At 39.5% G+C, this 25806-nt stretch overlaps 3 protein-coding genes across 5 annotated transcripts in view; 1 reads left to right on the top strand and 2 right to left on the bottom strand.

Annotated features, from left to right (window-relative positions):
- The window catches only part of LOC135170956 (klarsicht protein), a 47263-nt gene extending 24042 nt beyond the window's left edge, over positions 1–23221 (bottom strand). For all 3 annotated transcript variants that reach the window (XR_010300460.1, XM_064137184.1, XM_064137183.1), the window contains exons 1-7: positions 23038–23221; positions 22014–22101; positions 21575–21707; positions 21364–21493; positions 21091–21255; positions 20817–21012; positions 20447–20571 (exon numbers count right to left, since the gene is read on the bottom strand). Coding sequence is in view for 2 of the 3 variants with exons in the window: in XM_064137184.1 (XP_063993254.1) it covers positions 20447–20571; positions 20817–21012; positions 21091–21255; positions 21364–21493; positions 21575–21707; positions 22014–22053 (789 nt within the window). In the remaining variant the exon portion in view is untranslated. The remainder of the gene's footprint in view (positions 1–20446; positions 20572–20816; positions 21013–21090; positions 21256–21363; positions 21494–21574; positions 21708–22013; positions 22102–23037) is intronic.
- On the top strand, positions 1705–8556 carry LOC135170966 (uncharacterized). The gene is made up of 3 exons (XM_064137200.1): positions 1705–1847; positions 6791–6942; positions 7053–8556. Exons 1-3 carry the CDS (start codon positions 1824–1826, stop codon positions 7222–7224), a joined length of 348 nt encoding a protein of 115 aa, XP_063993270.1. The 5' UTR covers positions 1705–1823; the 3' UTR covers positions 7225–8556.
- Positions 23222–23396: 175 nt separating the features above from the next.
- Positions 23397–25768, bottom strand: LOC135170960 (uncharacterized). Its single transcript, XM_064137193.1, has 6 exons — positions 25514–25768; positions 25148–25286; positions 24485–25074; positions 24085–24430; positions 23819–24010; positions 23397–23755 (listed from the first exon to the last, which is right to left on the bottom strand). Exons 1-6 carry the CDS (start codon positions 25631–25633, stop codon positions 23658–23660), a joined length of 1485 nt encoding a protein of 494 aa, XP_063993263.1. The 5' UTR covers positions 25634–25768; the 3' UTR covers positions 23397–23657.
- Positions 25769–25806: the final 38 nt, after the last annotated feature.

Consider the following 25806-nt stretch of genomic DNA (forward strand, 5'->3'; position numbering starts at 1 on the left):
TTGCAAAACACAGGGTCTGAATAACAAAAATAATCCCTCCATTTTAATAAACGCAATATCATTTAATAACGAAGATACAAAAGGAGAAACAGTAAACCGGACGTCAGCAGACGTTTTGCAGATGATCTCCGGGTAGGAGTGTTCAATAACGAGAACGTGGATCCTGGGGAAGATAAGTCTAGGTCTCTGAGCGAGAGAATAATGCTTCCGGCAGGTACGAATGAACAAGGAAACACTGGAACAAAGTGAACAAGACTTGTTCACTCATCTCACTTAGTACAACCATCGATCAAACCAATCACTGGTAATGATACAAACTGTGGTAAATTGTAACGATTATTTTGCCTTGTTTTATCGTCTCATTAAGGTTGTTGACACGGCCAATTTTTATCCTAAATCCCCGCCCCTCCATGAAAGCCGCAAAGTTAAAAAATTTCTATTCCAACTTCACAGCAGACAATTTCAACCAGAAAGTGATCATTTAACCGCTCATGCTTTCAACTATTCATCGCATAAATTTAAACAAAAACTCTCGAGTAAATATTTTACACGACAACATCCTTAAGGAGGCTTTGAAACAACGTCGGGAATGAGCAATTTAAAGGGAACATGATTGACTGCTGACGTTGATTGTACTGTTATTAGAGACCAACACGTAAATGTGTTACTGAATCCATTTCACTTCTTCATATTTAGTTGCAGCTGTAAAGAGCACTTTCTGCAAGACAAAAAAAATTTGTACCCTGATTTTATGAATTCCTGATGAAGTGGTCAATGGTGGTCATTAGAAACTGGTGTAATTTAAATTTAAATTATCGACAAAACATTGAAGAGCCCAATCTGTCCGATATTTTGAGTGACACCAGGGGAATATTATTGTCACCTCAAGGGTAAGACTGGAGATTGAGGCCGATGAGATGGAGAAGACACTGGTGTCACTGGAGACTGGAAAATATTATCGTGTGAGATATTAGCACCAGTGAATTCATTCGACAATGCTAATGACTCTGCATGAGAGCCCCTAATTCATTCAGCCTACATAAAATTAAACCCAGCTGTACAAATTGTGTTTGGGTCTCCAACTCTCACTTCCGCTAAACGTGCTTCGCTGCTTCCGCTATTTTTTGTATGAGGTATTTTGAAATGACGGAATTGTTTCCAACAGTGAGTCGTCATCGAATTTTTACGAAATTTTAGCACAAATGTGCCCTCGGGAATGATCTAAGACCGTAAAAAAAATATTTTAAAATATTCCAGCATTTTTATGACGTCGCGTGAACATCCTTAATCGTCATTCGCGGTTAAAAGATTATGCGAGATGAAAGTCTATTGAGAAAAGCCAGCTGTCATGCATACCCTCCCCGCCCTCATGAAAGTAACGTCAATCATTCGAGGGGGAGAAAAATGGTTGAAATTCAAATACCAGGGAAATAGAGACTTTAAACTCTCGATCTCGATAAATCCGGAAGCAGTACATGGCACGGTAAAATACGAAAATGTCCATAAACGAGAAAATAATATTGATTTAGTCTCGAGATTTAGAATCGTGTACAAAATGTTTTGTAGCGAAGGAGTGAAAGCAAGTCACGTAAATGGTTAACGATATATTGAAAAATTCCCTTCCCCTGGGACAGAGTGTTTTTTTTTCAGCTACCGGGAGAGCAAAAGGGTCAGCGAATTGAAAGACACGTCAAGTAAGTCGTGAATATGTTCACATTGTTTTTTTTTTCGTGGAAGAGGTGCAACAAAATGCTGAACGATAAACTTTCATTTGAGTTAATGTGATACGAGCCACGAGAAAATGAGGACAGTGCAAAATAATCATGATCAGGGGCCCGATCGTTATGGTGAGAAGTCAAATCATTCATCTCGGCGAATCAATAATCATCGTTTATTAATTACGACTTTCTTCAGTGTTCGATGATGAAAAATTCAGTTGTTAAACGTCAAACAACAACGGCAACGTTGATTTTCCCACAAGGCACTGCCTCAAGTCCTGACATTTCCCTTTATTTTTTAAATCTCTTTTAAATTCCGGTAAATTAAAGTTTCATTACAATTTCTCATAAAATTTCGTCCCAATGACTCCCCTCAAATTTCCTTCACTAAATTATGACTTTCCTGGCGTCATTGTCTGTTATTCATTACTCGATAATGAGATATCTCAGAAATACAAAAGAGAAAATGATTTGTTAAGAGATATAAAAAGTTAATTGTTTATCTCTTTTTTCCATCGGTTAAATGTCGTTATGAGACTATCAAAAAGAGCCTCAGAACTAGGTTGACGTTAGTCATGAGGTACCGCAGATTAGTAATACCACAGTGATCTCAGTTTGTGAAGAGATAAAAGCCACAGTAACGCGGATAATGACAGCATAAAAAGCCACAGAACAGATACGATATGGTAACTTTCTTTAGTTTGTAAAATATCAACAAACTACGTATATCGGGTTAATAATATCTACCCCCAAGGTGTGCTATACGCATACGCTGTACTCCTGTGTTCCCTTAATCACGATCACTAAACGATGAATCTCGTGAGAAAGTCGGCCGCAAAGGTGGCATATAAAATCCGATGAACATATGTGCGTGTATCGATACGCATTCAGCTGGTAACAAGTTCTGATATCTTGAATCACCAACCAACACAACTAACTCACACTGTAATTTCATCGGAATATAGGATTGAGATTGTCTTACTTTCAGTTGTGCCTAAACATTCCGACAGGAAACCAGGACTATCAGAATTCCATCAAAATAATCCTGGGAAATTCAACCGCTGGAGAGAGAAAATAAACAGGAAATTATCTAAGAATTGAAAGAGAAAATTATCAAGTGTTGCAGACCAGAGAGGATTGAAAGTGGATAAATCGTGGAAAATAGGGAAAGGGAGGTGAAGTGGAAAAAAAATAATTGGATGAGGATGAAATTTGTAATGGTTTTTGGGGCCCCGACGTCCTGAGGGATTCTAGCCCCTCACTACGGCCCTGATGTTGTTTTCAATGTCTTTGTTCCGCAACAGCATCGCTATTCGGTTGATTTCCTCGGTGGATAAGTGAATTTGATGAATTGAATGTAATAAACCGTTGAAATTATGGCACACGGAGCCATTCGTTAAAATCCTTCACGGTAAAATCTTTCGGCAATATTTTAGTCGTATAATTAACGATGTTTTTCATTGTTTTACCCCAACATTCACGTACTCTACGGTTGAATTAGTACGGAAGTATTACGCAGAATACCGATACACGAGTGATTATATTCGGCAGATTTTTTTCCGCATCCACAGAGAGAAAAAGCCGAGGAAAAACCAAAAGTAAAGTGAGAAGGAAAAAGGAAACGACCAACCGACTGGTCTGCGCGGAGAGAAGTTAACGCAAGATTTATTGACTCATTGTTTAGCTGTCTCGATGCAGAACCAATCGATGTATGGAGTAGGAATCGAACGACTATTCAGCAGGTGTACTATTGATTACCTCAAATAAATGTTTAAATTAAACGTTCAATTCCAGATGAAAAGCACAAAAGCGATGTTTCATTAGTTTTCGAGGCATAAATCGAGGAAAATATAATCGATATATGACAGGTTGTTTATTTCATGCCCCAAGTCGAGGGTTGAGATCGATTGGGACTGCATGGAGTGGATAATTTTCGTGGATGAAGATAAATGATAATTTTCCAATCTGTTGATTCTGAGAATCCGACAACAGCTTCTTCGGGAAGAAAGGATTGACCTAAAAATGACACAACGGAGAAGGCTTTTAGCATTTAATTTATGGAGGTCCTTGTGGCCTTGACGGGGGTAGTCATACCTAAACGAGAAATTCTTCGAGCAATTCAGCCCGAACTCTAGACTATAAAACGTGACTGTCCAGGCAGTGAAGATCGTTTCGTATATTTTGTGATATCCTCTTGTACAGGAGAGAATCGATGGCAAAGAGAGACAGAAAAATATCTTGGAAATGAGAAAATAAGTAAAGAATACAAAGTGAGAGAGCCCAATCGAATTGTAGGCGTGGTTTTTCGCCTCAAACGAAACGAGTACTCCTTTCAAAGTCTCATTGGTTTCTCTACTATTTTGCTGACGAACACAAATCGTTTCGTCGAACTCTCGAGTGGACGCAAAAGTTCTTTCTGTACATCTATCTCTTACACTTGGCTCGATAAAACAGTTAAAGTATCGGGAGGAAGAGGTAGAATCGAATTATCTAGTGGATTTATTTCTCAACCTGTTGATTCCAGAAACAAAAGTCTATTCATTTGAAATTTTCAATACCGGGAAATAATAAAAATTGACCGTAAAAAGGGGGACATAAAGAGATTGAATTTTTTTTTTTAGCTCTCAATGAAATGTTGGGGTCAAGACGTCGAGAAAGAATGATTTTACTGGAGAGAATGAGATGACTGACTACAAGTGAATCATGGATGAAAGTGGTTCCATTGGAAAGCAGGAGAAATTTCGGATTTTGTTTGCACAATCATTTCACTGGAGCTATTTTAAGTTGCTCTAGTCTCGGGTCGGTATTTTACCGACCGTTAAGGTCCAATTCCCCAACTTTTTGTGGTTAAGCAAACGGTAATTAAATTGAGGAAACAATTACGATACCAGCTGCGATCGAGATCCCGAAAAATTTTGGGTAGTTTTCGATAATCTTTGAATTTACTGATTGGATCGAGCACTTTAGCGCGTCCGAAAGCCGTCGGTCTGCTCCGGATGCTGCACTCTAGTCTTCCTCTTTTTCTTGGACAGTTGTCTACCACCGCAGCCTTTGGTGCGATGAATATGCATGAGGATGTTGGAGGTGTACGACGGGAGTCACCAGACAGCAAGTCGCCACACCAGACATAATCGTCAATTTCTATGCTGAATCGATTATCTCGAGTCAGTGATGGGCAGGACAGTATTTTATAATTCTCAAGTACTTAAATACCATCGGAGTTGGTATCCTCGGGTACTGAGTAATGAAATGCAATATTTTTTTATAAATAAATGTGATTTGGTGAGGCAATTTAATATGCCTGAATTTTCAACGTTACGAATATTAATGAAATAAAAAATTAAATCGTTTAAGAAACTTTACTGATTCATTGTCGAAATTGAATATCATATCTAACTGATTTCTCAATGACAAAATACAGAGAAATTTAGTGTGAATGATTGATTGTTGAAGATTTCAAGATAATTTTGTCGAAGTTTAAAGAATGATTTTCTAACAGTAAATGAAAGTTACTCCGACGATAAAAATCTACGAAATTCAGTACAGTCAAGACCATACATAGTTTGTATAAAAAACGAACGTCAGGGTTCGATAATTATTTGGAATTGTCCGTTTCGAACGTGAGATCGGAATTTTTTTCATTTGGGTGACTTCTCAGGCGTTCAAATGGAGCGTCGCGGATTGGAATTTTTGAAAAATCAACTGTTGCTAAAAAAAAAATCAGCGCATATGAGAATATCTAAATTTTGCTTAGATATTCGGGCTATTCATTTATAAACCAAACTCCGCGACCGGGTTTCAGAAAGATGGTCTCCTAAAAATATACAACCGGGCGTCGTCCAGGATTTTGAGGGCTGAATCACGTGTACAACAATCCACTCGACTTTTACTCTCATTTAGTGATTAATAAGCCCCTCGTCGTATGATTTCATCGCAGATTAATTGACTGAACAATGGAGGGCTCATCAAGCCCACATAGGACTTTCACTCCATCATCCCCTCATTAAAGATATTCCAACTCTTCCCCTCATCTTCCCATTTTTGACGTTTATTAGCACCGGAAATGTATTTTTTAGCGAATGGCCATCGCACTGAACTTCACTTTTTCTAATTTGGGGATTGGCTTTGGCAATCGTATTTTCGTATAATTGACAACTACTCATCATAAAAAAAATCGCTGACGTAATAAAAATGCAATTGTCTAATGACGATTAATAAAATCCGATTCACACATTCCCCCCTTCATTTGATATCTAAGCAGAACTTATAATTCCGAAAATTATACGTCTGTTTGTAGTGAGCCATTGCCACGATTGATCAACAACTGCAGTGGTTCATGACATCACTTAAAGATCGCTCACTGATATTTACGATAATTTTTCTCTTCATTCGATTTACCCCCAGGATTTCTCGTAATATGGAATCACACACACTAATGTCCTTTGAATATCACGTCGAAGATGTAATCAGTGAGATCTTTAATGATAAAATTACACCACCGAGACGCACAATTGGGCGGCCAATGGATTGGAATTTTTATTCCAATTGAACGATCAAAATTATAAGTATGCCTGACCTCTTCAACGATAATTGCGAGTTGCTTGTTTATTACTTTGCATTCCGCGGAAAGAGAATGGAGTGCTCTGATGAAAGCACGAGTGCATCGATTGTGCATCGATTGTGATTGTTGTGAAGGTGCCTTTAGGGGCCAGGTGCGATATTTGCGCATTTGTTGTTGCAATTGAATTTAAATTTTTTACTTGAAAGATGAATTGGTGATCAGACGATAGAGAAAACAATCGAGCAATTTATTTCAAAATGTCTTCATGTGGAAAGTGATCTCGCTGACCTTTCGATGACAAGAACAGGAATCCCCGATTTTTTTTTTCTGTTTCAATTAGATTTTACTGGAGTTTTAGTCAGTGGGACAGCACAATAACAATATTTTCTAGTGCTGTTTCGTTAATTTTGCGAAGCCACATATTAATTACATACTTTATGGTATTTATAGGAATTTTTATGTGTGAATAAAGCACACTTCAGTATTTTAGAATTTTTCACCTCGATTCTAGTGCCCGACAGTAATTTTACTGAGGATTTTCTCTCCGCCTATCCGTACAGTATCTGAAAGCCTCTGTCTAGAGGAGAATTATCAACATTCAACTTCTCAACTGACCATTCGCATGGCCGATAGAAACAAAGAGTCACTGTGTATGCTCCATCGGTAAGAAAAAAAATAAATGTGAGGAGTAGCTTCACATAGGAAGTAATGTAAAAGGTGCGCCCTGTAAAATTTCTTGAGCAATAAAATCGTTCCACTTATATTCTCCCCAGAATGAACTTCGCAGTGCCGAGTGATTTGATCTTGCCCGGGAGGTGTATTAGAATCGATGGATGTTCGAATTCATCCTGTATTGGTATTATAGACACCGACCAATGCCGAGAATCAACCGAGCGTTTAATGGAAAACACGCTCCTGGATACTTGTATGCTCATGGCAGTGTAATACTAAAAAAAAATGGCTTCGTAAACCGCTCCAGTATGAACATAGCTTTAATATCTGTTTTCCTTGTGATCATTATTTTTAGTCTACATATTTAGCATTAATGATTGTGAGACCTCACCCAGTTAAATGAGCATGAGAATCGCCCTCTTTCGAATGGTTATTATCTTCTGCGGTCTGAGTGAAAACCCGTTTTCTTTTATGGTAAATCGCTAAGAAGATAGGGATGAACGACTTCTCTATGAATCCGCCGGTACTAGTTTGTTAATTCATAAGCAAAGTAATCGAGAATTTTATCGGAGTATTTTTGTCCACGAGATTTCTAAGAAATTGGAAAGTAAAAACAGCGAATGAACATCGAGAGGGAATTTTTAACCTACACGAGTCAATGATAATAATTTTCTGATAGTTTAGGTAAATTGACGGTGTCATAAGTGACTGCGGAATCCGCATCAATTAATTGAAATGACGCAATGAAGAAATCGTGATGAACTTTATGCTCAAGTTATTTACCTGAACTCCAGTATTTCAATCTTAAAAATTACAACAGAGATACTCCACATTTAATTTGTTATTCAACTGAAATTGAAACATAACTAGAGGAATGTGCAGCCATTGGAATGAAAAAAAAAATATCGACAATGATTTATGCCCCACATAAATTCAATTTCCATCTAATGCAATTTCGCTCAAGATATGCAAACGTTACACTTTCATGAACATGTAACCATGAACCCGGACGGCTCTGAGAATAAGAGGTACATTATTTGATAAATTATCGTTGATTGCACAATTGAAAACACCACAGCTTTAATTAAAGCACAAAAAGACTCGTAAAATATTTTTATTCCCTGGACAGAAATTTTTGCGAAGAATAATTCAATCCTTTTCCCTTTTGGATCTCCTCAATGTAACGTAACGTACCACCATTTGATTCTGTCAAAATAAATTTGCAATTTCCGAAGATTATGTGATTTCTCATGCCCCGACCCAATTCAACACCACGGAATAAATTAACTATGGATTGGCCATTTGATGTGGCACAAATTGAACACCAATCACCCACAGTAATAGTAAACTCGTGCAGTGCTAAGAGGCAATAGAGGGCTCACCCTAGATTGAACTGATGTAACTGTGCTAACAGTACTTGTCTTTGTTCGATTATAACGATGGCACACAAGTGTGGAATCAATCACTTTCTGTCCACGAATGACACGTCTGAGAGATCGGAGTGAGTTTTAAAATATTTCATCCAATAAATTCCATCAATCATTTGCCCTCAGAGGACGTTGATGATAGACAGAATTTGCCAGTAATGAATGAAATAATCTTAATTAATAAATAGTCAAGTCCATTCAAAAAATTGTCTTTCAAATTTATTTTTCTCATCATCAGCACAATTCCTCGCCCCAGAAACGCTTCAATCTGTTCAATTAATCCTGGTGTCACTTAAAGAAAATAAAGAGGATATTAAAAAACTTTCCCAGCGCGAAGATGCACATCACTTCGCTGGACTTTCACCCTGACATAAAAAAAAAAGCCAAGAATGTCAAAAGAAAATTAATTTTGTTTAAAACTGCGTACAAAATGGACACCAGCACACTTTAATCTTGCTCAATCTCCTGCACTATTCCCAACTCTTCCTTAATTAGTAAATTAAACTTATTCACGTCGGCTACTTTTTCCTTTTTTTTTATCCTCTTTCCGCAGTTGGAGAACGTTTGAGGCACGAGATAATGTATATTAAAACGAGCAATACGTGAAATCTCATCGTCTTTATTTTCATCATTTACTTTCTCCGCATTTTACAGTACCGACCCAGAAGTACGGTGGATAATTAAGTGAAACAATAATTTTCCACGATTAGTAGCCATTCATCACGGTGCGGAGTCAGAAATTGTAAGCAAGCGAAACGTGAATGGAAATGAGTTAAATTTTTTTTTACTAAAAAATGTTAAACTGAGAAGAAATACAGGAAAAGATTAGTTGATATTCCGTACGATTATGGCAATTTATTAATCATTTCATAAAGATGCGATGAGAATATACAATAGATTTGAATCAGCGATCGACAGATACGTCGTATCGTCAAGGGCTTATTCCGTTGGCAGTATTGAAAACCCCCAATTGTTTAAATAAAAAATAATCCTGAAATGATCGTACAACGAACTCTCAATATCACCGATATTTCTTTCCACTTTAACGATTTTTATTTTGAAGTCATCGAACTTACAATACACTAAGCCGGACCGGTTGTAGGGTTATCTCGGGACCTAGATAAGAATACGGAGTGCAGTGAGCACTTTCTCCGTGGGAGTCGTGTGTCCCTCCCCCTGTTTAGCCAGGTCTGATAGTCTAGGTAACGTCCCAACATCGATAGATTTTATCTCCTCGAATTTATCGAACAAGACGATACCCCGAGTTTTCGATGGAAAAGAGTCAGCGCAACAATTCCTACCCGAATTATATTTTTCCTGGAATAATTTCCCGTGAAAAAACCTCCTCCAATAGAAATTCCGGCAGATAAATAATTTGTTAATGTCTCCCTCAAATATTGATAACTTCGAGTGGAATTTTTCTTTGAAATCTTCGAGGAAATGGGAGTTTCCACACTTTAAAGCGATTTGTATAGATTTTATCTTGTAGGTGTGTCTGTCCACCCCTGTCACGGGGCCAAATATTTCAGGGGCGTTTGAAACATGCCATAATCACGCCGAAGGGGAAACCCCGAACGCCTTCTACAGGAAAAAAATTTCTAGTCAAATATTAGACCTCCAGAGGGCGAAGCGAGGGACCAAGGTTGATTTTTCAAAGCTTCCTCTCTCACCCTGCGGCGTGCATTCCCTCCCTCCTCCCCCGAGGTTCAATTAAATTGCAGATTCAATTCCTCCAGGTTCATAACACCGAATGAAAATAAACCCCCGTATGAATACGTATATACAGGAAAAATACACCATGAGGTGAAGCAATCATCATAATGCGTTCATACCCATCCGAGTAATAATCATCACCGGGTAATAATAACATCGATACATCGACAAAAACCGCAATCCGTGTATCCTGATATCTTGGATACACATTCTACGCGTTCAATTCGTCCCGTCATTTTGCCTCGCGCGCTTCACGCGCTCTCGGTTACCCGCCATGTCATTAAACTCTTTTTCCCTCCCCCCTTTTTTTATTTTCCATCATTTTTTTCCCCCCTTTTTACTTAGTTTTCATTACATGCAACGGCTCGCGAGGAACGAATTACTTATCAACTACGGTGCTTCCCCACGAATGAAGAGTTGCAATTCAGAACTGAAAGGAGGCAATAGTACGATACGCCTCTTTGTTACTAAACAATTTAACTTCCATTCGCTTTAGAAAAAAAGGTGTAACATTTTTTGTCAGTTTTTTTGGGCACAGTATTTTTTTTAGAGTAAATTCGCGGTATAATGAAAAAAGTGTTGATGATAAGAGATAAAAATGAGAAAATGAAGGCGCGTTCGAGGGAATTGAGGTCAACTGAATGAATATTTTTGCGGAAAAACCAGATTTTCAATGAATATTATGTCCTCTTCCTGGCACGCGCACAGGATCAGGTTTGATACTCCCGTAAATGGGGGGGAGGGGAATTCCCCGGACTGATAACAAATTCGGTTTATGCTACCGACTGAATTGAGTTGAATTTTTTTTCCTAATTCGTTTCGGTGCGTTGTTGTTCTCGGAATCATAAATTTCTTATCAAACTATCATATAAAAGAAATAATAGATAACAATAACCGACGCCAGTGGCCGTCGGGTTAGGGTGCTAGACTAGGCTTCAGTGATTTTCAAGTAAATTTTATTTTTCCACTCAAATCATGTCCCCCAACCCACGAACCGAAATTTTTAATAAAAATTAGACTTTTAGAAGTTAATTTTTGTGATAAGACTAACCTTCGTCCCTCGTACGAAATCGTAAAAACCGGAAAGGATATACGAAGAGAAAATTTAAAAAATAGGAGATGACAATAAATTATGAAAAATATAGGAGCAAATGATCTCCAACAGTTGTCTATTTGAATAATTCACGTGGAATCGGAAGTGGCACGTGGACAATTGGCATTTGTATTCTGGTCACGGAGTGCGAAGCACGATAGCCACTGCCAGATATTTTAGTCCCTCAAAAACCCATCAAATTTAGCCTCCACTCTAAAAGCGCATCGTCTCGTTTCTTTGCCTCTCTGGCCTCTTTCGTTTTACAGTATTTGAGAAATTCCAAGCCCCAAGAGTCCCGGGGTGACGTCGAAGAGCCTTAGCATGGGGTAATAGAGAAAAAAGGCATAAATGAGATAAAAAAAAAGAATAAGATACAAACGTGAGTGTTTGAATGACTCCGGGGATAATGGGGGAAAGCGCTTTTCCGTGTTAAGGAGTGAAAAACACTCCCGGAAATACAGGTTTAGAAGGGCCTGTGTCCTTGCACCTCTTTGAGTGGACAACGATAGTTTATACGGATTATAAATGATGTTGAGATTTAAAATATTCTGAAGAGTAGAATAATTATTGGAAAGACCGGAGGGACAATCATTTTTCATTTTTATGATACGAAAAATGGGGTCATTACGATCAGTTTTATCTTTCGAAGACGGTTTTTTTTTTCAAGTACGAAACGAAACTGACGATAAATATTTGATGCGGTCCTTTGGGATGATGGAACTGATAAAAAATGTACGAAATTAGTTTGTAAATATTTGGAAAACTGCAATGAGGAAAAAATATAGTAGATTCGACGGACTATGCAGACGTCAATGAGCTCTAAAATGAATCCAATTCACCGCATGACTTTTCCCAGAATATCTTCCCATCGTGAATCAATTGCCCCCGATAATTTCATCGAACGAATATAAAAAAGGACTTCCTGGTGAGACTCCCCATGATTTTTTTCCATTTTCACCGTCTCCTCATCTCTAATTCATCGACACCAAGAAGAACTTCGAAAAATCATCGATTTCTCCGCGGAAGAAATCCATATCAGTCAACGAGACTAAAAAAAAAATTACTTTAACAAATAAAAACAAGGCGAGGGAGTTGTATCACTCGTTTCATCGTCCCGAAAAAGGACACCACAAAATTCTCGTTTCTTTCAATCCGGATGAGTACTGAACTCACACGACCTCACCAACTCTCGACCGACTTGTGAACGACCGCGAATGTCGTCTTACCAAGTGTACACCACGTGCTACACCATTGCCAGTAAACGCCAACATGCCGGTGCGTTTAGCTCAACAATTTTAATTTTTTTTTTAATTTTATCTCGTTTTATGTTCTCCCTTCCATTTTCATCAACGAACGCGACATCAGCAGTAACTTGACGTTTATCCGGCCTCATAAGTGATGAGGAATACCCTGAAGAACATATTCCATTGTCATTTATATGTGCACGTGAGTGACTAATCGTTTTTTTATTTAATATTTAATATAGAAGAGACGTGGGACAAAATGAAACGCTGAAAAAAACTTTCAGTTGAAGTTTTTATCCGGAAATTTACGAAATTAAGGGAACATTGACCGTTTTGTCTCTCACACAGCTCCAAAAATTAATAATCAACCGCCAACGACTCAAAAAATGACCTCAAACCACCGAAAAAAAATTCACAAACAAATAAATTCAACCAAAGCTCCGAAAAACCAGTAAATCCCCCAAAAAATGATAAACTCCGCATTTAGACCCTTGACGGACAAAAGAAAAGATAAACCTATCCCAACCAAAGATATTGACAGTCCCAAAAACTGTCAACGAAATCTAATTTTTTTCCAACATTCTAATTCCCCATTATTTGTAGTCACACCCGCGACATCGAACCCCCTTAATTTCCATGACTCACCAGTATTTCATCCACTGCCCCATCAGACCCACCAGAGAGCACAAGTAAATCTCCATTTGAAACCCGTAACAATTGTCACCAAAAAAATCATCGCCGTCGTTCCACAAAAAAAAAAATTATAAATTATAAAATCCCAGGTCGATGTACCATGCCCGCCAACGCACACTGTCTACAGAACTCATGGACCATCAAGTCTCCCTCTTGGCTTGAATCCGACCAGTTCTCCGGAGGTCTGCACTTGGTTGTTCCAAGAAGACGATCCCCTCAAATTTTTATCCCAAACTCCTCGAGTCGATTTACCGTCTCAATCCACTTCCGTAATCAGACATTTCTTCCATCAACATCACCGATATTAATCGCGGAAAAGATCGATTACTCGATGTGGACACATGTTTCCGGTCAAAGGATCGAGATCCTCAGGATCATCTCCGTCGTCTACCTGATCTCCTCAATTATTATCAAACCCAATTGAATGTGATCGGAGCTCGGCAACGGACTCGTCAATTAACAATTTGTTTAAGTCAATTTAAATAAATTAAATTGAGCGGAATCGGATGACCGGCATTTTCTGCCGGTCCTGAGGATCCGCAGAGGGCACTTCACTACTGTCTAAACACAACCGTCGTCGCACAGTCGGCGCCGATTTTTTCGTTTGCTCTATTCATTTTTTCATGAATTAATGAGCACCAGTTTCGGGAGTTTTTTTTTTTTTTTCAACGCGATATATCGAATGAGAGCCGTTGTAGAACCAACAACGGCCGTTGAACGGCTAACTCTGGCCGACTGTATGCGGATCGCGTCGGGAGAGCTCTCCCCCCTTTCTTCGGCGACGACGGCCGAAGCACTGCCGTCGGGAAACATCGGCACTCCCCCGATCTATCCGATGTACAAACGCGCCAGGCTCGTTCCCCTCTACTCGTTTCGTTTTTTTTTGCTTTGTATATTTTTTTTTTGAATTTTTTTTTCGTTTCATTTCTGTTGGATGCGCCTCGTCTCTGTTCGGTAGACGGCGATGGGGCCCGTCTTGCTCTTTTGCGGAGGGGCATTTGGGAACCGGTAAGACGTCCTTCGGAGGCGCACGGGGCCCTAGGACCCTTTTCAGGGATTGAGGATCCCTGTGAAAACGCCAACTGCTCGACCGGGTGCGATAATATTCATTTTTCATTTCACTGAGGAAAATACGGTTGCTTTATCTTTGTTCCCTAGGGTCTGGGGGGGAAAGGAAAATAGAAAAACCGAAATATTTGAGAAAGTTTGGATGAACGGGTGGATAGGTTTTTATTGCTGTAGACAAAGGAGATCGTAACGGATATTTTGGGGAGATAAATATTGAAATCGGTTGAGAATTTCCAATATATTTGGGGGAAGAGATTACAAAACCGGTGGATATTGATCAGAAACTAACGAACGCAGTGAACTTTGTCCTGAACTTGGTCCCAAGTCGCAGGAACAAAGTGATAAAAATTGAATCACCTCTGTCTGTTCAGAGTATGCGATTGCACTTATCAACGAGAGATTAATTCTCCTGATACGATTATTAAATTTCACAAAACTCCGGAGATAATCTTGTTTTAATCTTCTGAAAGTTTTGACTCGTTCGGAGTCTCGATCGTCTCGAAAAAGTCAGTATCGATTTTACCCAATAGCCATAAGTTCTTTCAACGATTGAGGCCCCTCAGGGCCCACCAAGGGGAGAGTGTTTTTCGGTCCCGAAAATTCCTCCACTAGAATAAAGAAAAAAAAAGGCAAAAATCGCTGAGGGGAGATGAAATCACCTGCACAATGATCACGATCATCACGAGCTCATGGCTGAATGTTTGTGTGTGAAGGGCCCCAATGCTTTGAGACACGCAAAGATGTGCCGCAGGTGATATTGGCCACAATCGTGTGTGCCTGCACGTGCCTGGTTCCAAACTCGAAATATTTTGTTTTTATTTCAGGGTGAAAAGTAACAATGGTGAGGAGAAAATAGAGCGGAATTCCCGTTCCACATTGAATATCAATAGAAACATACAATTTTCTAAAAAAAAAAATGAACCAACGAGGGTCATGACTGAACACTGTTAGTTTCCTTTCTTTCACCGGGACAATGAAGAAAATTGAATACATATACATCATCTGAACCCTGTGATTAACGTCCTCATACGTATCTTGGGATCATTAGGACGGAAAAAAATTTGGTTTTCTCTTCGATAAAAAATGAGAACTCAAAGTGAAAATTTTCAGAGGTATTTTTGCTTCGGAATGGTAACGTCTTAAATTTTTGGGACTCATTACTATATTAATGAGAAGCCATTAGGGTCCTGATTTAATGGGGTCATTCTGATACTGAGTAATTCAATGAAATATAACATTTCATTATTTCAAAATAATCCACCGCCTGAAAAGCAACTCAGTCGGTCAGATACCGACCTGAGGCTAGAGCTACTTTTATCACCCCTCCCTCTCTATTAGTCCGATTACCCCAAATCTATTTCCGCCTCCGTTGCCTCTTGTTCCTGCTACATCGCTTTTATTGTTATTTTCCATTATTTTTCACTTATTGACGCTCCGAACTATGATATACCCGATAAATACGGAAGATCGACAAATACGATACCCGACACGGTGGCTTAACGATTAGTCCCGGACGTGGAAAGGACGTGATATTTCCTCTTAGATTCACTCACGTGTGGTACTGACAATTGTGAAGGATGAAAATACCGTTTCAATGATTCGATGTTTTACCCCATCAGTTCATTTATTTCCTTCCCTTTTATTGTAATAATATTTCATTTATTTACATTGATTTCTTTTTATTTTTCCGCGATAGCATAACTGTTTCTAAAACGTGACAAACAAATCATCACTTGCTGATTGTGAAGTGTAATGGATTTTGTAATAATGGAGGAAAATAAGAGGAATAACATCATATTAAATGAACTCGGAGGTTCACGAAGAGGAGGAATTAAAGTTTATGAGATTTTTAGATAACCCGGGATAATATATCTTGAGCATGAAGAGATGGGAGCTTTTCGAGTGCGGTATGAAGAATTTTTATGAGCTATTTACTCCAGTAGTACGGACCTAGGTAAAAACATGAACATTTTTTAATGTAACAAACTTGTTCTTGGCTAAAGGGCTAATAAATGGAAGGATTTATCTGCATCTACATGAAAAAAAGGAGATTTCCGTAGTTATCCCACGATCTTCCATGATTTATGAGCCACGGGGTTTCTCTGATGATTTTCTATTTTTTGGTAAAATAATTGCTGATGCCATAATCGTGAGAAAGCCCATAATTTTGATTAAATGGGTATTCTATCTCTTATCTGTCTTTTAGAAAAAAATTCTCATTTTCCCAGAATTCACACCTGCAAATTTTAAATAATAACTACTGTAAAATAGTCATAACTTCAGAGCCAGGGAATCAGATGGAAGCTCTGACGTTCGGGTAAAAAAAAACCAAGAGCAGTTAATTGCAAAAAAAATAGCAAAGGCTCTTCGACATCCTTAAACCATCCTTAGACCATTGATTCCCACAATTAAATTCAAGTTAATCCGATATTCCTCTCCGCACAACCACTTGAATACCCGTAATTTTAATCCACCAGAGTTTACTCTAACCAAAAGGAAATCCAAGATGCTGTCTCACGATAGCGCGTACAAGAGCAGAGTTTAGTATGTGCACTCTCCTCTCATCTCAAGTCCCCACAGAGCTTCCTTCGTTTACTGTGCATATAAGCTAGTAGAAAAAAAAAGCTTCCACTGACTATTTTTTTTTCTCCCATTTCCCTATCTCCCCTCGTCCCCTCCTCGTCCCCTCGGCATTCGTCTCCATAACTTCTCCAGCGTTTCACCACGTACTGAAAGACAAGTCCAACGCGGGTGGGCACATACGTTTGAATATTTTCCATTTGTATGGGGTCACCAGTCAAGATTGCAATGAAAAATTATTAGAAACTCTCTCCACCCCCCTCTCCGCTCAAATCTCGAGAATTTTGAAGGCATTTGATTTCCTCTGAGAGTTCAGTAATTTTTTCTTCGATAAATCTCTCGTCTGTTCCCTTCGAGGTAGCAATAACAATAAAAAAATCCAATAGCTGAATTTACGCAACAATTCTACACCTCGAGCAGAGCTTGGGAATGATGGAAGACAAACACTCCCTCAGTTACCACAATCGTTGACAACTCTTCGGGTCATTGTCTGACTCCGCCAATCCCATCATTCCGTCCACTCTGGAACAATCACTCGACTCGTCCGATCCTATTAACTTTTTTTTATTCTGTCGACCTCCTCCCGTGGTTAACTCATACAGTCACTAGACGTTGTAAAAAAGGATCAGAGCCAATGATGAAAAAGTTTTAAAAAATCAAAGCACAAGACGAAGACATAAAAGAGGTGAAAATGCGAGAGGAGAAAAAAATATGAAAAAATTATTTCGATTCGCATGACAAATTTCCCAAGACGTGACTCGAATCAATTCCACAATTTCATCCTGACTCAACGTCAGGTGAATGGTCTCCACTGTTACAAAATCACTAAGTTGAGTAAAATACCAGATAAATTGGAAGACTGGTCTGCAGTTAAAAATGACTTATCCAATTTTATCACTTCGCTACTGAAACAAACTCCTCAACATTTTATTCCTTAAAAAATATTGCCTCTCTCCGTATTCGTATGCAGACAAACCCAATGGCCTCGTGTTTAGTGAATAACTTTTATCCCTAGTGAAGGCACAATACAACCGTAAACCCCTCTGATAGTAATTGTTTCAATTGGTCCTCCTCTCTCTTTTCACTGGATACTGCTCACTGTTTCGCCTTTAACGGATTCCAAAACCCTGGACCATTGTTCCAGCAATGAGTCACCCATTCATCTTGTATGTACACAGCTTATGAGTTTAGAATAAAATCAACTCCTCTATCTTCGCCTCCGTTTTTCATTGTAACCAGTGAAAGTTGAAACTTCTATAACGCACCACCGGAACACAAGATCTCTCTTATGTAACAATGATCAAGAGGATTGAATTTTCAGTAAATAGCTATTGGAGATACTTATCGAGGCGATGATTTTGCGGTAGATCAGTTGAATATTTAAAAAAAAATCCTCAGAAACGTATGGAAAATTATGTCACACGAGGAAATGAGAGACTGAAATGTTATGCGAAATAACTGGATTTGTTTTATTGCCAGAGGTCTGTCATGCCAGAGACAGCAGAATCATTCCACTGACCATTATTTGACATTATGATAAATTACCAGTGATAAAGCACGTAATGCAAAGTTGTTCGTCTATTTTTTTATCGAAAAAAAAAAATATCGACATGAGAAACACTTTTCATCTTGCGAAAAAATATAAACAAGAAGCCCTGATCCTTCACCACAAAAAGGGTGACGATTATCGTCGCGTCTGAATTTTTTTTAAACATCCGCTCAATTACACGAAGAAAAATCCCTAATTAACACATCAAAGTCTCGCTAACTGTGTCGGCTTCCACGAAAATCTACCCAGTAATATCGTGCTAACTGGGACTTACGTTTACAGTCGTAAATAATAGTTGAGAGGAATCGTTTGTACATCCACCAGGATCGCGTTAACCTTCACCTAGCCCCAACCTTCTTTCATGTGTTAAAAGTCAGTAAAATTCGCCAGTTCACACTGTAATTTGTATCCACCGCTCTAAACTCAAGATATCATTGAAACGGTATTTTCTATCTCGAGAATCATCGAAAATTGATGGACGAGGAATATCCCAAGTGACACGAAGAGTTGTTATCGTCCGGTACAATAACACAATGTCCTAGCTGTCAATTTGGCAGGAAAATTTATTCCCCCCCAAACAACGATAGACAAAACGGAATTAGAACCATTGACCCGGTTCTCCAAAACAACAGATGAATGAATTCAACACCCTAGACATGTTCAATGACCTCCGATCATTGGACAAATCCTTCCATACGGGTACAGTTAATATTTTTCATTGCCCTGAGCCCACATAACCGATATTACCTCCAATTACTTCGAGAAAATTTCAATGAAACAAAATTATCTCAAATGAAACATCAAGTTTTCTCGATGAGCTCGATTGATCAGTCAATCGTTCCTGATAGCAGGGGGTCTTTAAGAACAGGTTCACCATCATGGATTTGCCATTGGGGGAGAGAATGATACAAAAAGCGTATTATGGTATCATAACAGTGCGTTGAAACGGTAGTTCAGACATCTGGGCCGCGGTTAATTGTTTTCTCAGTAAAACCGTCGAGGTTTTGTCGTTTGAATTTAACTCGCGATGAACACGCGGTACCGCTACATATCGTCATGTCGATGGGTTATTATCTCGTGTCCATATGGGCAATCGATCGTCCTCATTATCTGATACTTGAAAAAAAATTAAACGGCAACAGAAAAATTATGACTAAAACCTTTCCATCTTTTAGTTTGAAAAATTCAAAACCAGAGGCCCTAAATCACTCAACAAATGCGTTCCATTACTCGACTGGACATAACATATTCCGTTAGTTCTGTGGCATTATTACGTCCCTTTTGTGACGTGAAAAACGACAAACGTCAGTATTAAAATTTTATTTCATTCTCCCACAAGTTTTCAGCCCCTGTGACCCCTCACGTCTGTTGGGGAGAAATTAACGAGCGTCACCGAAGATCCAGTCAAACGCGAGACTGTGGGACTGGGGAATTATTATCTAGTGTTTTTACAACTGTAAATGTTCACATATGTAATTAATACATTGTGGGACGAATCTGTTGGATCAATTATTCATTTAAGCCATATTTTTAGACAATTAAAATCAATAAAATTTTCCGAGGTGACGAACTATCAGCTTTTTAATTCCTGCTATTTTGATTAGACGATAATTAGGAGGCCCTCAATATTTGATGGATAAAAATTATCCAACAAATGATATCTATGTGCCGAAAAGGGTCAGTGACTCCAAGGGCATCCCACCACAAACGTAAACATTCTCATCTATTCTTAAACTTGCCTTGAATTCTTTTTCACGTTCACTTATGTTTTTGAATTTTTCGGGATTTTAAAATAGACGGAAAACCAACGACAACTTCCTCCGCTATTGACGATCACCTCTGATAAGAGTAAATTTTCTCTTTCTCAAGCAGAACCTTAGAGAAATACTAAAAATAGCCAAATGGTACGTTCCATCCGCAAGGGTTTTGTGTTAGTGACCAATCCCGAGAATCTAGAATAGTCACGTCTTCTTCTCATTCTACGATTCGCATTAAATTACCGGCTTAAATGGTGAAGGAGAGCCAAAGAGTCATACCGTGAATTAAGCTCTCAAATTTCCGAATGAAATTGTACGAATTTACTGGAGGCGACCGAAGGAATAATTTATAAAATTTTTTTCAAACTTACCATGTGCTCCGTTGCTTTCTCCTCAAGTTCAGACCTTGTCCAGTCAATGCGGAAACTTAATGGCTGTAATCTAGACTCCATTTCTCTGAGCCATTTCCTCAGACACTTAACTTCGTGCTCGAAGTCTTGAAAGAAAAGAAAAAAACAGCTTAGATACGCAGTTTTCGTTTTCTTCAATACTTAATGCTAGAAATTTGCGGTTACTTTGACATTTACTGTCCAAATACATCCAAACTGATGAAAAGAAACGTAATCTTGTTCAGATAATTATCCCGAACAAAATGACACAATGTTCGAGCCATAATATAAATTAAAAATATTTAATTAAGGAACTGTCGACGAAAGGAGGAAACTTCCGTTGATAATTTACCTGCTGAGACGTCCTGATCGGATGCCGGTTGTGCAGGTGCCATTATCTGCTCAACAAGTTCCCATTTGGCATTGAGATGATCAACTCGCCAGGCAACTTCGTCTTTCAACGAAGGTGAACGAGCTACAAGTTTCGCTGCTTGATCATTGAACAGTCTTCTCCTATAGGCCTTACGTTGCAACTCCTCCATGTGAGTCTGAAATACCAGTTTGTTGCATCAATAAATATTGCCCGATGGCATCAGATTTTTTTTTCCAACATTGCCTCAACTTACAGCACGAAGGCTCTTATCCAAGAGATTCTCTTCTTTGGAGTATACCAATTCTTGCAGAACTCCCAACCAAGTGTAGAGCTCTGAGAATTGACAGCTGACCTCCTTGAGACCCCAGGAGAGGGTCGATACGTCTCCCTCGTCCCAAATCAGCTCTCCATTGGCTTCCTTCAAGCAGAAAAATCATATTTCACTGTCAGTATTGGAAATTACATTAGGAGAGGGGAAATTAGAAATACCACATCGATAATTAATATCCAAAAATATGCCTTGTACCTTGCAACTGTCAATGAGATGAGTATCCATAATATAGTCATAATTGGAGCGAATAGCTGCCCAAAAGTCATCCTTGCAGTCATCGCGATTAATCCACGTCCGTTGACAATATTCTTGATTCGGGTCTTTCCTGTGAATGGAAATATAAACGTTGGGAGAAAAAATGATTTTTATTGACACATTTTATGGTTGAATCCAGTAAAACACTTACCTTTTCTTAGTGAGACTATTGTAAGGTCGATCCACTCGTATCCTCGCGTGATCCTGACACTCCAGGCCATCCGCCGAGCGTTGCAGCGAGGAACACGAGAAACTCATTTTCATTGCACGAGAGGTTCCAGTACCTGCAAGAGGCCAACATCAGAGGTCTCCATTATTTACTATCACAAATATTTCTCACACTTTCCTAATCGCGCGGATAAAAATACAGTTATTCAATGGACCATTAATTATAAAATTACTATACCGGTTAGAGGTAATCGGTATTACACTGCGAACAATTATCTGGTAATTAACCTTGTAACCCCGACACACGTCGCCCCTTTTGATCTCAATTATTTAATTTTATTTTCACCAATTAATTATGTTAATGATGGGATATGTATTAAACTACTCAAAAACCAAATAAATTCATCAAAATATGGACTCACTGTTGTTGAAAATAATTGATTCCATGTCGTGTCTTTCCATTCCTCACTTTCCTTCACCGTTCCATCATCACCGAGAGCAAACCTCCACCTAAAACCATTAAATAATTCATTCCAATCCTCAACGATCCTCATATCAAGGGAATGCATCACTAACGACACCTGACACACCACTCAAAAATGCGAGAAAAAACCGGAATAACTAATTGTCCTCACTCGTACTTAACTTGAAAATTAGAAAAAAAAATTCTCACTACAAATTAACGAAATGACTCAGACATCTGAACTCCCCAGATGACTAAACAAGTAAGGAATCGATTGACGAGATCGACGATTCAATGAACCGAATGAAATCTACCAGCGAAAAGGACATTTTCGTCTCAACTCGTGATGCTCATTTAAACCGTCCACTTTGGATGCTCTAGGAATCCCTAAGAAAGCAAAACGATACAATTCTATCTTTAAAATCCACGACTCATGTACCCTCACATGCAACATCCATCCCAGAAAGAAGGAGACGAGTGCCAAATGAACAGGCATCGAGTTGAAACTGAAAAAAAATGATTATGTACAAAAACCAATGGAAAAAATGGGACAAATTCATTCAGTGCATTCGTCACTCCCACGGATGATGCACCTGCAGTGCAAGACGCTCGGCAGGAGCTCTCCAACGTAACTCGAGGGGAAGAGGAATAAAAAAAAATCACAGAACGAGTAACCATGAGATGCCATGGCGCCAGATGACTGTGTGTACGTGCGTGTGAGTTTCAAGAAAAGAATTCACAGATAAAATTTTTTTTGGCGGGGAGGGATACGCGGGTTGAGACAATTTGTTTTGTCAGGTCATGTTTGTCGTTGGTGATGCACTAAATAGGACGATTATTCGATTTGCGAGGGCAATGGGGAACGTTCTGTCGTTGATTGGGGGGAAGAGGCAGTGACACACCTGTGTTGGTGATGGCGGTGGGGAGAACGGGGGGCGACAATAAAACCTGAGAAAATCAACTGGCGTCCCGGTTTTACTCACCTCATTAATCTAATCTAAACTCTCCTGCGACCTTGAGCATGGCTCCTTGCGGACGGGGTAAACCTCGTCCCACGCACTAACGACATAACCTTATACTTGACACAGGCCACATCCGATGAGGCACGCAAAACAACTGCAGATATCTAGGATTTTTTTTTAACGGGCCGCCCGCCGTGCATGGCGGCACACACATATTTTATTGCTTTGTTGTGGGGGGGGAGCTCTGAGGACTGATACGCGCATGCGCTGCAAAGATGGCGCGACGCCAGCGCCGCCTAGGACCGCGGGAAAGTTTAATAGTTCGGAAGTTTTAGTGGTTTAAGAGGTTAAAGATTAAAGACCTTCGGTAATCCAACGACTTCGGGCGTAGAAAAGTTTATGTACAAAGTTATAATTACAAATGTGATAATTTCTTTCATTCGGGCGTCTTTTCTGTTTATGGTGCACTTCGTGAGCCCCATCCATTCGTGTGGGGTCAGTATTCACCGTTGACAATCCAGGAGTCCACCCACTTTGGGACTCCTGGACTTTGGGAGAATGGGAAAGAAAGGGTTATCCATTTTATAGTTCGGTAAATTAAAAAATTAAACGTAGTAAAGTGGCAGCATTAATTTGTGGTGTCATCTGGCTCGAATGATTCCTAAGAGAGGGACCAGGATCCAATAAGTCCCGCCTAAGAATTGGATTGCAGCCGTTAATTGAAGGCAGACAAGGGGGCCTGCAAAATTGATTACAACAAATTAAAGTAGCTCTATCATCAGGCAAAATTTTTGCTGCTCACTTTTAATAAATGAAAATGCTAAAATGCTCAGTCCAACGATGCTGGACAACATGGTGTGCGATTGTTTCACCGATTGACTCCCCATGGCATCAAATAACGATGATTCCAGGCAGACTGATGTACCACCGACACTCACTCCCCCAAGAAATGCTGCGGTGCCATAAATTGGTAAAGCCACTTCAGTACACAAGGCTGCAACATACAAGAAATAGGGCGATGTCTCCAAATCAAAGAGAGATAGCAGAATTTTAGTCATAACCCTTTACCTAGAAGTGTCAAGCCTCCCAGCCACGATGCACCCCCGAAGCAAAAACTTCTCCACCTGGCAGTGGTGGGTTGCCAGTAGGACGCAACGCGGGGAATCAAAGTTCCCCATCCAGCTGTCACAGACATTGCCATTCCTTCTATCCAACTACCTGCTCCCAATTGCACGGTTGCCAGCGATGGCAGTAAAATCCAGAAGAAAAGACCTCCCGCTTTGCAGCCGACACATGCAACAGCTCCCACCCAAAACTTTCCTGACTTGAAAATTTGACACTTCTGCCGGAAGCCGGAGAAAACACTCACTCGATGGTTAGAAATGCTGAAAATTTCGCGATCTTCCTCGGGATCCTGGAATACAATTTTCAATACTTCAAAGAGTTAAGAAAAGCGATAAAAAATCACCTGAAAATTGTAGACGTCATTTCCATTCCGTGATAAACTCGACTGAGTCCCCTCGTCTCTGCTTTCACCACTGAACATGCTCCTGGAATTATTATCCCGGCCATTTCCTTCAGTTTTGTCTGGAACGACCCTATCTGTCAACTCATTGTCCTCGTCGCTGATGAGGAGAGTGTAAGGACTAGTTCGAGAATGAACGATGGGAGTCCGGAAAGCCAAAGTACCCACTGCCGCAGGAATGAAGGAACAAGCGATCATGAAGAGTCCAATCTGGGGATTTGACCTGGAGCAGAAAGCGGGGGCGAAAACAGGTGCAAAGACAAACCCTAGGGACGTTGCCACCTCTTTCAGGGTCAATGCCAGTCTCAGGCGACTCCGGAAGTTCCTTCGGAGGAGACTTTCCGTCTGAACGAGGATAAAACTACCGCCTATTCCCATTACAGCACCAGCACTTGAACTCGCCAGGTAAGCACCCACTCCACCTGTTGCCAGGTAACCGGAGGCAAGAACGCCGATCGATAGGAGACATACTCCAATGAAACCGATGAGACGAGGCGCTGCGGCCAAGTGGACTATTACCCGGGACCAGGGGTCTAAAAAAATTATTGTTTTTTCTCGAGGAAGACCAGCACTACTTTAAATAAAACAAGAGGAAGATTAGCTTACCAGCTAGGGATAAGAAAGCTGTGAAGAGAATAGGGGTAAGTCCGATTTCATGTTGCCAAGAATCCAATCCCTTTGTTGAATCAAGCGCTAAATATCCGAGGACAACTCCATACATTGATGTTATTGTTGGCACTGTCATCTAGTTTCAAAAGTACATGAGTCATTGGAAAAAAACCGCGTCGAATGACAGAAAATATTTGATGAGCAATTCGATGTATTGATTGCGAAAAATTTCGAACGATCGAGCGTTCGATAAATTTCTCCGAAATTCTCATGTACTTTTCCACTGAGCACTTCGTCTTAGAAGAATATAACAAGCGAAAATATTATTCCATCTCAATTTCCAAAATTGATAATTGAATTTACCTGAATGACCATCGCGCCAGCGAGAACAATCCACGAATACCCGCCATCAGGTAACGTTGGCCCCAATTCAGGCACAGAACTGATAACGTCATCCAGACGTAAACGCCCGGTGTGCGACATTATTTAAAAATTAAATCGGCAAATTTGTTGAAAACAATCGATATCACAACCAATGAATTCCTATTAAATGTAACTAAAGGCCAGCCATTGTCCGAACACTACAACGAAGCAAGTGTATCTAATCACCTGAACAGTACAAACAGCTTGATAGCTTCATGATAAGGTAAAACAGA

This window comes from Diachasmimorpha longicaudata, chromosome 18 (genome assembly GCF_034640455.1).
Source record: "Diachasmimorpha longicaudata isolate KC_UGA_2023 chromosome 18, iyDiaLong2, whole genome shotgun sequence".
In the NCBI taxonomy this organism is placed as follows: domain Eukaryota; kingdom Metazoa; phylum Arthropoda; class Insecta; order Hymenoptera; family Braconidae; genus Diachasmimorpha; species Diachasmimorpha longicaudata.